The 13,604-nt window shown below is 34.1% G+C and overlaps 2 protein-coding genes across 2 annotated transcripts; one reads left to right on the forward strand and one right to left on the reverse strand.

Annotated features, from left to right (window-relative positions):
- Window positions 1-985: 985 nt before the first annotated feature.
- On the forward strand, window positions 986-9,737 carry P37k (37-kDa protease). Its single transcript, XM_073093852.1, has 7 exons — window positions 986-1,190; window positions 5,856-6,046; window positions 6,562-6,724; window positions 7,120-7,282; window positions 7,851-8,039; window positions 8,604-8,778; window positions 9,262-9,737. Exons 2-7 carry the CDS (start codon window positions 5,869-5,871, stop codon window positions 9,378-9,380), a joined length of 987 nt encoding a protein of 328 aa, XP_072949953.1. The 5' UTR covers window positions 986-1,190; window positions 5,856-5,868; the 3' UTR covers window positions 9,381-9,737.
- A 2,420-nt stretch (window positions 9,738-12,157) lies between these two features.
- On the reverse strand, window positions 12,158-13,277 carry LOC140757939 (uncharacterized). The gene has a single exon (XM_073093854.1). It carries the CDS (start codon window positions 13,123-13,125, stop codon window positions 12,427-12,429), a length of 699 nt encoding a protein of 232 aa, XP_072949955.1. The 5' UTR covers window positions 13,126-13,277; the 3' UTR covers window positions 12,158-12,426.
- Between the last annotated feature and the right edge of the window lie 327 nt (window positions 13,278-13,604).

The following is a 13,604-nucleotide window of genomic DNA, read 5'->3' on the forward strand; positions in this document are numbered from 1 at the left end:
TTGCACATTCGTATTTTCATTTAAATACAAACTTGCCTACAAATATTCCTTTCGTTTTCTCTAGAACGGAATCAGTAATATTAATGTTTGAAACATAATTCTTGAAACAGCAAATACTTCGTCACTTGTATGGTTAAGTGCCTGTGAAAATATTAAGAGTAATGTGTCGATGATGTGCTTACACTGTGATGTGAGGAATAATATCAGGCGTTTGCGTAAATTTAGTATAATACCATTACCAAAGCTTAGATTTTTAATTGTTAAGTTTGTTAATCAATGCCTTTTTTTTCTCAAAGACCTTTAATTTTTGCAGGGCCAATGCCATTGTATACTTTACGGAAATTAAGCCTATAATTATTAATAAATACACAATTATTTTTCTCTATTTAGTTCAAGTTTAATGTAGTAGTTCATGTTTAATGTTTAATTATATAGGGCGTTAAATTTTATTTACAATGCTATTTTAGTTTATCAAGCTTATAAAATGTAAACTTTTAATTTTTAAATGCATTGTCACCTTATATGTAGGTACACTTAAATTTATATGAATACACAGATCTAAAACGACCGTCTTAATTCGTCATCAAATTTTCGCTTGAGCAGAATTTGAATCCAGGACTACGCAAATTACCTAACGATAACCAAATCACCGAACAATAGGGATTTGCTGAGCCTATCATTGCATCAATATTGGTGATTTACTTATAATTAGGTACTCAGGTGACTATTAACTATTGTACCTAGTTACTGTAATGTAATGACGTAATTATGTAACGAATACGATGATTTTCATGAAGCCGCCGCATGCGAAGCCATTAGGGCCCCACATGGATGCAAAAATGATTATAATTACAGCATTAGCAGATAATGATTCAGCTTAAATTACCTTGTAACTGTTATGGAATTTATTACCGAGATTCTAGGCAGCATATAACAGGGGTACGGGTGGTAGGAGGTTGCATATCGGAGGCATTTCTGGCAGGACTAAGTGGAACGGTAGTGAAAGTGGTGATAGTTCTCTCTCTTTCTGCCTTCAATCCGCGGTACACGGATCGAGTGGTCACTCGTCTTCCTTTATCAACAGGCGACCGTTTCGCCGGCGTGATATTTATTTTTAAATATTTTGATGTAGTGACCCCGTAGAGTGATTTGTGCGTCCGTGGAAAATTCTCACTCGAGTCCCGGTATAGGTACGTAAAGTCACCAAATAATAAACAGCTACATTTATATAAAATTAAAATTATTTGCTTTGTTTTATAAATGTTGGTCCGGATCGAACCGGTTCAATTTTAGAATGATTAAATGGAAAATCAATCACTGTTTGAATTCGTTAAAGTTTAACATTCAAGACGCTTTGTGCTTTTCCGTTGTACATTAAGTATTTCCAGTGAATGTAACTGAATAATACCGTCTTCATTCCATTGTCCTGTTAACATAAACGCATTATTGTAATGTGGATTAATGGCTTACGTATTAATCCTTACATGACCTACATAAAAAATACCGTACGCATTTCTTAAATTGTGCTGTGAGAATTCTTTACTCCATTTAACAGGATATCGACATAAATCACACTTGACCATGTACGAGGGTCCGTTATTTGAAAATTCATTGTGCAGTGGTCGGTCAAAGCATATTTTTACGCACGGTTGTAATTTCGTAGCGACATAAAATTTAACGTTCCAATTTCAATTAGTTTGTAAGTGGTCAGTTAAATTTAAATTAAATTTATGCCCTCAAATCCAAAATTGAAACATACTGAATTTTTAAACCTGTGTACCGTTGAGGCGTTCGGATGTTGGACCCTAAAGAGAAGGTGAACCTTCTACATAATATATAATTATAGTATGGTAGAATTTTGCGTTTTACCGTTTGTGATAAAACAAGGGTTTATATAAATTATAATTATACATGTATTTCAATTTATAGTAAAATACTAATGCAAAAATAGTTATTGCGATTATTATAAGTGTTGTTAAATTATCCAAATCTTACTGATGCTATGCGTAACATGAATTAACGATAATCCATAAAATTCTGAAAACTCTAACAAACAATATTATCGTATATCAAATTAGTTACGAGCATTTTTTACAAAAAAGACGTAAAATACGTACATAAATGAAAGTTTAAGGGACGTAGAGCCCTTTTTGGTTTTGGTTCGACTCCGGAGCCACCATCGCTACATCTATTTCTGCTTAATAACAGAAGTGTTAAGCTGTAGCCCTTATGCGAAGCGTTCCAACTTAGTCCTCTTAATCAAACTTAGTCAAACCTCAGGTACGAATCTAATCTTATCTAGGGTTGATCACAACTGCTCAGGGGAAGCAGGATTTTATAAGTACCTAAGCGATATGAAAGGATTACGTATGTATTTCTATTCTTAAAATAAAATTGTAATTCTTGATGCAAACCATCTGTATCTCAATATCATTGTATGTGAAAATTTTAGAACAACAACAAACAGGCCAAGCTAAAAAAAAATTTAAAATAGTGTTCGCGCTGCAAATCTCCGTTTTTCGCCTTCGAAACATCGTTAGCAAATTATACATAATTATAACGATAACAAATGACGTATTAATAGATTGATTGCATTGAACTACTTTCTATTCCGTTAAGTATATTATAGGGGAACAGGAAAACGGACAACTCTCTAGCGCCTAGAACGAGTCAGGGAGCGCGATGCACGCCGCATACCAAACGGGGCTATAAATTTTATGTGCCTGATTGTCAAGCAGGATTATGTTCATATTTGTTTTATATAAACACGGGTAGCTGACGAGCATGCAATCCATGCATGCATGCATGTTGATAAATGGCTACTGACGCCCATAGACGTCTGTAATCAAACTCATATGAGATAAGATCACTTGAGGTCCTGTACCTGAGGGGTACCTTACAATATTTCTAAAATCTGTGTCTACTCTACTTATTACTGAGCCTGAAAATATTTGAAAATACTTTAGTAGTATAGAAAAAAATGCTGAGCACAACATATTAAATGAGTATCTTTACGTCAGTATCATTATCCTGAAGCTTTTCTTGAGTAAATAAATATTTTGATTCCCAACTCTATTCGGTAATAATTATAGAGGTTTATTGTGAACTAAATCTTTTTGTAGAGCCACTATAAATTACCAGTGAAGCGCGCATTGAATACTCGTAGCTTGACAATTTATAGTGGACGTAACGAGAATTGATAATAGAGGGCATTTAACAAAATGATCACGTGTTTGAAGGTACTACATGGAAATCAGCGTTGGTTGCTATGTTCAATGTTAGGGATAGGGCTGTGGGCTAATATATATTTTTTTAATATTATAGGAGTAGCAGACGAGCATGCAGTCCACCTGATGGTAAGTGGCTACTGCCGCCCATGGACATCTGTAATCAACCACACATAGGATTAGATATTCCTACCTGAGGTCAGCCACAGATGCGCTGCTACCCCTGAGGACTAAGCTGGAACGCCTCGGAAAAATCTGTCTCCCTTACCACACCCTTCAAACCGGAACACAGCAGCGTAATAATAATGACAGTAGTGTCATAACTGTTGAGTTTAGAGGGTATGGTATACGTATTTGGGGCATTACGATTGTGGCCGACCTCCACCTCACGTCCCCGTCCTCAGAAAGGTCTCTATACTAATCTGGGGTTAATAACAGGTATCCATGGGAGGCAGTGACCACTTACCATCAGGTCGATTACATGCTTATTTTTTACTTTCATAGTATAAAAAGGTCTATGCTCGAGCCCTTAGACACAATGAGGGTACATATACATAGACTTTTGGAGCTAATTAGAAAGTAAAAAAAGATAATGTATTGTAAACAGTGTTGGAAATAGTATTTAACTATTTATTTACGATAATGGTATTCTAATAACAAAGAAATGATTTTTTTCATGAAACCATTGTTGTATTCGATGTACTGAGCTTTTCAGTCTTCCATATTGATTAATTTCTGTCATAGCTACAGAATATCCAAAAATAAATCATAATTACATATAAATGTCTCGGAGAACCGGATTGCATTTAAATGAACAAGTATTTTATAAAATTTCACCTCAATTAAATACTCCCAATTAGTTCATTGGACCAATTAATCATTTGCGATCATTATGTCTGAAACTTTAATCTGCTGCATTTATAACTTTTTTAATAAACTTTTGCCAGTTACAAATAAATTAATAATTTTTGGGACCAAATATTATTGTTATTTTTAATATATTCATAAATATGTTAATATTCATAGGTTAATATTAGTCACCACTCAGCATTAAATTAGATTAGCTATTTTAGATTCATAAATTTGCAAAATCGGATTAGAAAAAGGTTATATATATATATAAAGATTATAAATATCCATATTATTTCTACTTTCATGTCGGTGACCTAATACTGCAACTCCAAAACAATATGATTAGGTAGGAATCTAATGTTATCTAGGGTTGATTACAGATGTTCATGGGCGGCAATAGCCACTTCTATCAGATGGACTGCATACTCGTCTGCTACTCCTATATTATAAAAAAAACTGAATAATCTTTAATCGATAGGTCCACAATTTCAACCCTATTTGATAATGTGCTGTTTGCCAAATCCCTAGCGTGTGGTGTTTACAATATAACTGTGAAAACGACATAAAATTATGTACGTATAGCAATTTACCTACATACATATTACATAGTAGACATACTTATATTATAAATCGTTTTATAGCCAAATTTCTTTTTGTTATTTCACTTAACAAATGTAAAATAGTTTATAGCATAGTAATAACACATAAGTATTACAGATAGTATAGTTGTAAAAGACACATTAACTATATTGTTCACAATGTTTTAAATTTTATTATTGCTTATCAGAAATCGTGAACATTCCTTCGAATGCGACGCTATTGCTGTGCTAATTTTACACTGTCATTTAACGTAATTTCATCGAATATGGTCAGAAGTGGCCATTGCAACTTGTGCCGTAATTCCACAGACCTGCGCCAACGCTGATTTATGATTATGATTTATGCCGTAATGAGCAAAAACTTTCTGCAGGGACCTTCGACAATTTCGCATAAGTACGTAAAAACTTATGAATATGCAAATGGTGACGAGATGACTGATCGGAGTAGCGGTACTCCGATATAGGCTCCGACCAGTTTTTTTACCGGTCCACCGTGTCCTTGATTCACAAAATAAACTTGTATGTATGTTGTATATATGTTGGGCGCAATAATATAAAATTTATATTTAATTAACGTTATGACGTTGGTAAATTGAAGCTCTCGCCACTAATGTATGTAAATGAAGCTCATTTGGGCGCTATTAAGTCCACAACGGTATATTGGGGTGTTTAGGGTAAAACGATGCACGCACAGCGGGCGAAATATTCAAATTTCGTACGTTACAGTTCGTTATTATATCGGGTTGTCGGTCACTATTACGGCACACGAATAACAGCCTGAACGGAATTCGGAATTAGCACACTTGATGGTTGTTTTTTCGTTTTTTGATTATGATGTTGCGTTCGTATTACGTGTCAATGAGGTCGCATTATTCGATAAAAAAACTGATAATGGTTTTAGGATTTTTGTCAAATTGCTAACAAATGGTAAGGTTAGGGGTATAATCGAGCCGATTTTTACCGATATGTATCTTTTTTTCAACACAAGTTCTACTTATGTCACAAAACTGTAATAGGGTGTAAATTGTTAGAGCCTTTAACTATAAATATTTTCTAAAAAAAACTTATGTGTAAATACTTACTAATCTCAAATATTTTAGGATTTACACTTGTACCAACAATGCACCTTATATTTGTGTTTTTTTAAATAACCTTCCATAACAAGACCAAATACCAGTTTCAGTGCCATCATGAAGTGGCTCCTAGTATTCGCGTGTGCGGTGAGCATGGTCAGCTGCCACCTCACGCCAAAGGACGACGGCGACGGCCAGGAGAAGGGACTCATCGACTGGATCGGCTGGATAACTTCCAGCACCCTTAGCCCCGCATTGCCTTCGCAAGATCCCCCAGATGACTGCCCCGTTTGCCGTTAGTATCTACATATACCATTATAATTTTCATATTTTTTAATCACTATCATCATACCGTTATCCTCGTCGTTCATCGTTTCAATCACTAACATCATCACTATCTTCATCATCTTCATTAACAACAATCCACTACTATCTCACGGTTGGACACGGGTTTCCTCTATGAGTGAGAAGGGTTTAAGTCAATGTGATTGCGATGATCAAGTGCGAATTGATAGATTTAACAGAATAGAATTCTCTCAGGCACGCAGATTTTCTTGTGATGTGTTCGAATAAATATTTTCTTAAGCTTGGTATACATAACCTCTTAGGCGCTTATAGCTCTTTAGGTAACCAAATTTAAGTGGAAATTGGCCGGTCAAATAAGCGATGAGAAAGAAATTATCGCGAGTGGCAACCATGTTTAGGCAAGTTAGATAGGAAGACAGCGGGAAACTGGTTGATTCAGAAAACGCCAATTGCAATTACTTACGTCACAAAATAAAATTTATTATTAATTTCTTTCAATTCCAGAATGCGGGATCGCTCGTACCCGCCGTCGTATAGTTGGTGGTTACGAGACGAAGAAGCTAGAGATACCGTGGATCGGAGTCTTGATGTACGGTGGCAGGTTCTACTGCGGCGGCTCCCTCATCAACGACTTATATGTCCTCACCGCTGCTCATTGTACTTCTGGGTAAGATTACTTTAGAAGTTGAACTTCTTTGGACGCGACAAAGTAGAATTTCATTGTGAAATCGTTATCTTCGTCAATATATTACTGTCGGCCCTCTGCAAATCAATGGTCTTCTCCCAAGACTCAAGGATGTGGGGTATAGTTTACCGTGCTGTCAAAGTGCAGATTACTTACTACTCATATCTCTGACAACTTTTGTTAAGAGTGTAGGTTTTCGCACCTATTATTTTACCCATTTTTTATTTATCTGATTATAAATTTTAGCCTGCATGATTGCGAAATTGTCTACATCTGTATTCATAACATCTGCATCAAAATCAGAGTAGAAGGCAAAAAACATTTTGCCTTACCATTTTTTTACAAAACTATTTACTTGAGAACATACTCCATTTCAGATTCCGCAAAGAGAGGATGACTGTTCGTTTCCTGGAACATGACCGTTCCATCGCCAACGAGACCAAGACCATTGATAGGAAAGTGGCTGCTATCATCCGACATCTTCGGTATAACCCTGGAACTTATGACAACGACATCGCTTTGCTCAAGCTGGATCGAAGGGTAAGGTCTTCTAAGGCTTAACGGTGGGAATGATGGTGGCAAGGATGGTTAATTAAAGACAATATTTAACAGGTACATAGTTTTCCTGATACTAATTAGTTGGAACACCTTACGTTACTTCACACGTCTTTCCGGAACTTTAAAATTAGAACACAGTTATCCTTTTATTATATTTCTTTTTCAAGCTATATTATTTATGTGGAAGTCGGAATCGGAAATTACCAAAGTCACTCCGCATTTTAATAAGAAATCCACGTCATGAATTTCTTCACGAAGTCGGACTTCTTGGCTCCGCGATTAAGAACTAGATAATAAGTACCTTTATTATTAAACTAGCTGACCTGGCAACTGGAACTTTGAACCGCCTCAAAATCTATTTATCAAATATATTTCATATAAAATATAGCCTATGTTACTCGTGGATAATGTAGCTTTCGAATGGTGAAAGAATTTTTAAAATCGATCCAGAAGTTTTTGAGCCTATTGATTACAATCAAACAAACAAACAAAGTTTTCCTCTTTATAACATTAGTATAGATAAATAAACCTTACTATATTGCATTTATAGGTGGATCTTAGCAGCGCGGTAAAGAGGATAAAATCCGACGGAACTGATGAGGAGGACGAGCTGAATGACGTAGGTCTTCGGCCAGTTTGTCTGCCGAGCCACGGTCTGACGTACAGCAACTACAGCGCTATGGTCGCTGGCTGGGGAACCACTGAAGAAGGCGGTGCCGTTTCTGATACTCTTCAAGAGGTAAGTCTGATATTATCAAAATCTTTTAAGATTTGTCTAAATTACCCCTTTTATATGAATTTACCTTAAATAATAGTTTTTATATCTTCGACTATTTAATTGTAGTGGAATAAAATATTAGGTATACCTATCTACCACTAGCACTACCACTTTCAAGTTCAACTTCGCAAACCATGATGCTCGAATCATTTATTAATTTCTTCAAGTTATTAAATTAAATTTCATTTAATTTAATTTAACAGATTACATTGATCCATGTGACGACATATAACAGCTTTTTGTTATATATATAGAAAATATAAGATTCTAAATAAGCAACTACACCTCTTCAATCTACACAATAACACAATATCACAGATCACCAGATAGTTAACGGATAAAATGAGCTAATTTGTAGGTACGATTTCCTTAAGTATTTTATAATTTTATGAAATAAAACACTTGTCTCGAATAGCCCATAGGAAATTATTATTTCAGTCAATAGATAACTAGGTAGTAAAATTTTAAGTAAGTAGATAGAAATGCATTTCTAAGATTTTTTAAAATATATACATTGTTTTTCAGGTGTACGTCCCGATAATATCGAACGCGGAATGTCGTGAAACAGCCTACAAGCAGCGTATAACGGAGAACATGTTGTGCGCCGGCGAGCCGGACGGCGGGCGGGACGCCTGCCAGGGCGACTCCGGCGGCCCGCTGCACGTCCTCAACTCTACCACCGCGCAGTTCCAGGAAGTTGGTTAGTTATTAGTTATAATTTACTAGAAACGTAAAGACATTTACGTAATATTTGATTCAAACTGCCTGTTTTCCTAATTTTTAATTTTGTAAATGCCTACTATTAGTTTACTATGTTTTTTTCCAACACAACTCTGATTAAATTATCTGTACCTATTTCTGGTTAAATTTGAAATATTACTTCAAACAGATTTTTTAAAAATGCAATAGGAGTAGGTAGTTGTTAATTTCAGCATGATGAAACTGCCATGCCACCCGCATGGCAACATGGGTGGCAATACCAATATGATTGTTTCAAGGAGATTTTTGCAGGGATGCTTTATTCGGTGCCAGGGGTACCCACAAATACATCTAGCATAATAGTGCGGACTATAGAAACACAGTAGCGATAAATACGCAACTACTGTCTTTTCAGCTTTAGCACCACTTAATATCAACTGTCTCCCTTATACCTTACTTAGTGATTTGGTTCTACTGTTTTCAGGTGTCGTTTCCTGGGGTGAGGGTTGCGCCAGACCAGACAGACCTGGCGTCTACACCAGAGTCAACCGGTACCTCACGTGGATCAAGAGTAACACGCGAGATGCTTGCTACTGCCAATAATTCTACATAATACAATACTGATGGCCTAAGCTCTCTATATTAGGATTAAAATAGTATATAACTAAGCTTAGGTAAGCTTGAACCAATCCGAATTAACGATTAGCCTGCAGATATTAGAGGAAGAGATACCTATCAATATTCGTAATATCAATACGGGAGTGAAGATTGAACTATTTGAATATGAACAAAGCCATTTATATCATTAACTAAATTGAAAAAATATGGTACAAGGTAATTGAAGTGAGTTATTAATACTTAATATGCATTATTTAATATTTATTTAGTATCATAACGCTATTTATTAATTAATTTTAAAGTAAATATACTTTAAGGATCTGTATCAAATATCAATTTCCTTTCTAAAGTCGACCTAAGAATATTAAAAAGTTTTTTAATTATTTTGTAAGGAGTTACATATAAGATCAATTAAATGAGTATTACAATTATTAAATATTTAATTGGCATTAGACTAGAATTCTAGAACCTGCTTATCGTGTTATGGTCAGTTGTATAAATTTTTTTCATAATAAATCCTGGTGACAGTTCATATCGCAGTATGTTTTAAGTCATGAAAATGAAAATAAATTAATATATTTCCAATATGTAGTTTTATTGCAACACGAAACCGAAACACGAATTAAAATAGGAGAAATGTATTGCAATTTCCTACATGATAGCCAATGATTGAAATACGGCTTCTCGATCGGAAGGGCCGAGGTTCGAATCTCAGAGACGCCTCTATTTTTTTGAAAGTTATTTGTATAGGTACACAAATAATTAATACTCGTAATAAATAATGGTCACTCGCTTTAACGCTGAAAAAATATAGTGAATTAATAGATCTGAATTTAAGAAAAACGTTTTTGAAAAATAAATGAAGTTTACCAAATAGCACTTGACCAGCATGGCCGACTGTCGCCTAAAAACCTTTCACTTAAGGAGGTGACCCGTGCCCAGCAGTGGGACAGTAACGAGCTGGCGATGATCATTGTTTATTGACATATCCATTTTATCTATATTGGTGACTTCTTAATCTTATATATAAAAATCTCATAACAATGTTAGTTACCATAATCCTCCGAAACGGCTTTAGCGATTTTCACCAAATAGAATCGGCTATTATCTATTTCTTATACCCTTAAGTGATAAGGGTTGTTCACCCTTAACATTTTTTTTTATTTATATGGCAACGTTTGCCGGGTCAGATAGTAAGAATATAGGAAAATATTAGTTTGAAGAAATAAAAAATATAACAATATTTGATTTTAAGATTTATTAATTTCTACTTTATATGTATACAGATAGACATCGATCATTATTATTGAATCGTAAATAGAAGATGGAGAATACATAATAGCAGCAAAATAGTTGTAGTATAATAGGTAGCAAAATAAACCAGCATATTTATATTAACTACAACATTTTATTTGAAAAGTGTATGTTTCTTAAGTAGGTACCCATATCATTCCACATATCAACTATTCTAATACATAATAATATTTTAATCCTAACAGAGAAAAATTGTCATCAATTTGATAAAAATGTTCAAGTTAAAATAAAAGGAGCAATTCTTCCTCATTAAGAAGAAATAAATTATAATTTTCTTAAAAAAGTCTTTATGTAATTTGGAAACTACATCTACAATAGACTAGCAATTCTTGTGGTATTTACTGAAAGATATAGAAAAACAAACATACAATGCTAAAAAGATAGAAGACATTCTATCAGTTATTACATATCCTGATACATATTTATTAGGCAATATTAAATGTGCAGATATTTTTTATATATATGGATTGCTTGTGACATTCTGCATGCTAAGTTGAGATTTTTTAAGATGAAATATTTTGTTTTAAACAGTGCCAGAATATTATAATGGTTTAATAGTTTTTCACAATACGTAATCTGAATAATATAGTTTAAATACCGGAGTAATTTTTATTTCTACAAGTATTTTATAGTATGAATATAAATCTCTGAAAGATAAATAGATACATGCATTACTAATTAATTGTAAATTACAATAAAAAATGTGTAAGGTAAGAGTAAACAAATTATACCAACCTATTAAATGTTTCATCTATACTAATATTATAAAGAGGAAAACTTTGTTTGTTTGTTTAATTGTAATGAATAGGCTCAAAACCTACTGGACCGATTTTAAAAATTCTTTCACCATTCGAAAGCTACATTATCCACGAATAACATAGGCTATATTTTATATGATATTTGATAAATAGATTTTGAAGCAGTACAAAGTTTGCCGGGTCAGCTAGTTCTGAATAAAAGGAATATTTTCAAAACTGTAAACAATATTTGAAGGTTGTTAATTTCAAGTTAATTCAGTTATAACTAATTAAAGGTAGTAATTACAACAGAATGAACATAAAGACTAGTTATCATTATTTATTAAATCCTTTAAATTAATAATAGAAGTACACTAGAATGAAAAATATTAGTCCAAATATGAAATCCACATAGAAACCTCTTTCTATACTTCCGATTTTCTAATAATAGGAATCAAGGAAATACTGTTTCTGTTGTATTATTTCTCATTTAAGTATAATATTTTAAGTTAAATAAGTCTACAGAAACCTACAATGTTATTGAATATGACAATTTTTAAAAACTATTAATACAATACGCTAATAATATATAAATAAAAAATAACAGCCATTGACGGTTTATTAAAAATAAATAATAAAATTCAATAGTCATTGGAATTTTGAATACTTGGAAATAAATCAGTCGCATTTAATAACGGTTGAGTGAGATATTATTTGCAAGATTAATGTGATATTCAGATTAATTAAAGATTGATTGCTTAATTTCCATGCTTTGATAAGATCAAAATGTTATTATGAAAATTATGTTACTTTAATTGTGAATGAATATGAAAATTTCCTTCTATTACTTTTCATTAATATCAATCATAAGCTTGTTTCAAAGAAATAAAAGGTAAAAACTACTGGTAATTGTCATAATCGTAATATCACACTAAACCTCCAACACACATTGACTCTTATTAAAGTACAAGTAAAATGAATTAGTAGAAATTCCTCAGAAGGGACGACAGTGATGAAAACACATGACCAGGGGTTGAGATGGGGCTGAGACCGCTGAAGGGTCCACGGGAGGGTTCCGTTGTAGTCACCGTCTCCTCAACAACCTCGTTACCCTTTTTAACGATCCTGCGTGTCTCCACTGTGCCATCGGGCTTAGTCACACTCGTTGTTATGACTGTTTGACAGAACGCCCTGCCAGGCACAAGGTTGCCATCGAACGGAGTCACCGGGACGAGCTGACCATCCTCCTTCTGTTTCAACAATCCTTTTATGTCATTTGAGGATAGTTTACCGTCCAAATCATTGTCCTTGTGCAAATCGTGTCGGTCGTGTTGGTAGCCGGGCTTTAAGTAATAGTCTCGAATGTTGTTGTTGTTGAAGTTCTCCGGTTCGTTCGGCACGTCCATGATGGCGCCGGGCGGCCTCACTTCCTCGAAGAAGAAACCCATGTCCCCAAACATACTGCCAAAAGATCTGAACATATCTTGCACTTGCCTGGTTATTTCGCGATGCAACTCCATGGGGTCGCCGTACAGATCGATGTTCGACCGTGTATAAAGTTCGTCGCCGTCGTCCTCGTCGTCCGATCCCCAGATAGGGTTGCGAAAGTCATTCCTCGGAGCCTCTTGCCGAAAACCAAAAAATGATCGTATTCTGTCCATTAAATTGTTATTGGCCATGACTTATAATTTCTTGAATGTGTATCTTGTGTTATCGGCTCGTAAAGGTTTCAGAGGTGGGTGTAATTAGATGTTGTCTGAATTGCGCAACAAACAAATATGTTATTGATCTATGGAAGGGTCTGGGTGGCTGATTTGATGTTTACAATTCAGTTTTAAAATAGAAAGTGCTAGAAATTTGTTTCATATGTTATCTGTATTCGCTTGAGTTTCGTCTTTATTTAAACGGTTGAATGAAAATATTAATTATGCATGCATATAGTTTTAAATAAAATACTTTATAGAAATAATATCTGTAAATATTTATTCATATTTAATTTTATGGATTGAATACATGTTTGTTACATAATTAATATGATTTTTGAACGTTTCGCCATGTGTCATATGCACTGGTGATATTTTGATGATAGGCAATCATAGTGATGTACCTGTTGAATACAATACACAATAAAGTAATAAAATACATACAATATTTTGCG

The sequence above is a fragment of the Epargyreus clarus genome, unplaced genomic scaffold (assembly GCF_041222505.1).
Source record: "Epargyreus clarus isolate Ecla_fem2 unplaced genomic scaffold, WU_Ecla_fem_2.2 ptg000005l, whole genome shotgun sequence".
NCBI classification, from domain to species: Eukaryota; Metazoa; Arthropoda; class Insecta; order Lepidoptera; family Hesperiidae; genus Epargyreus; species Epargyreus clarus.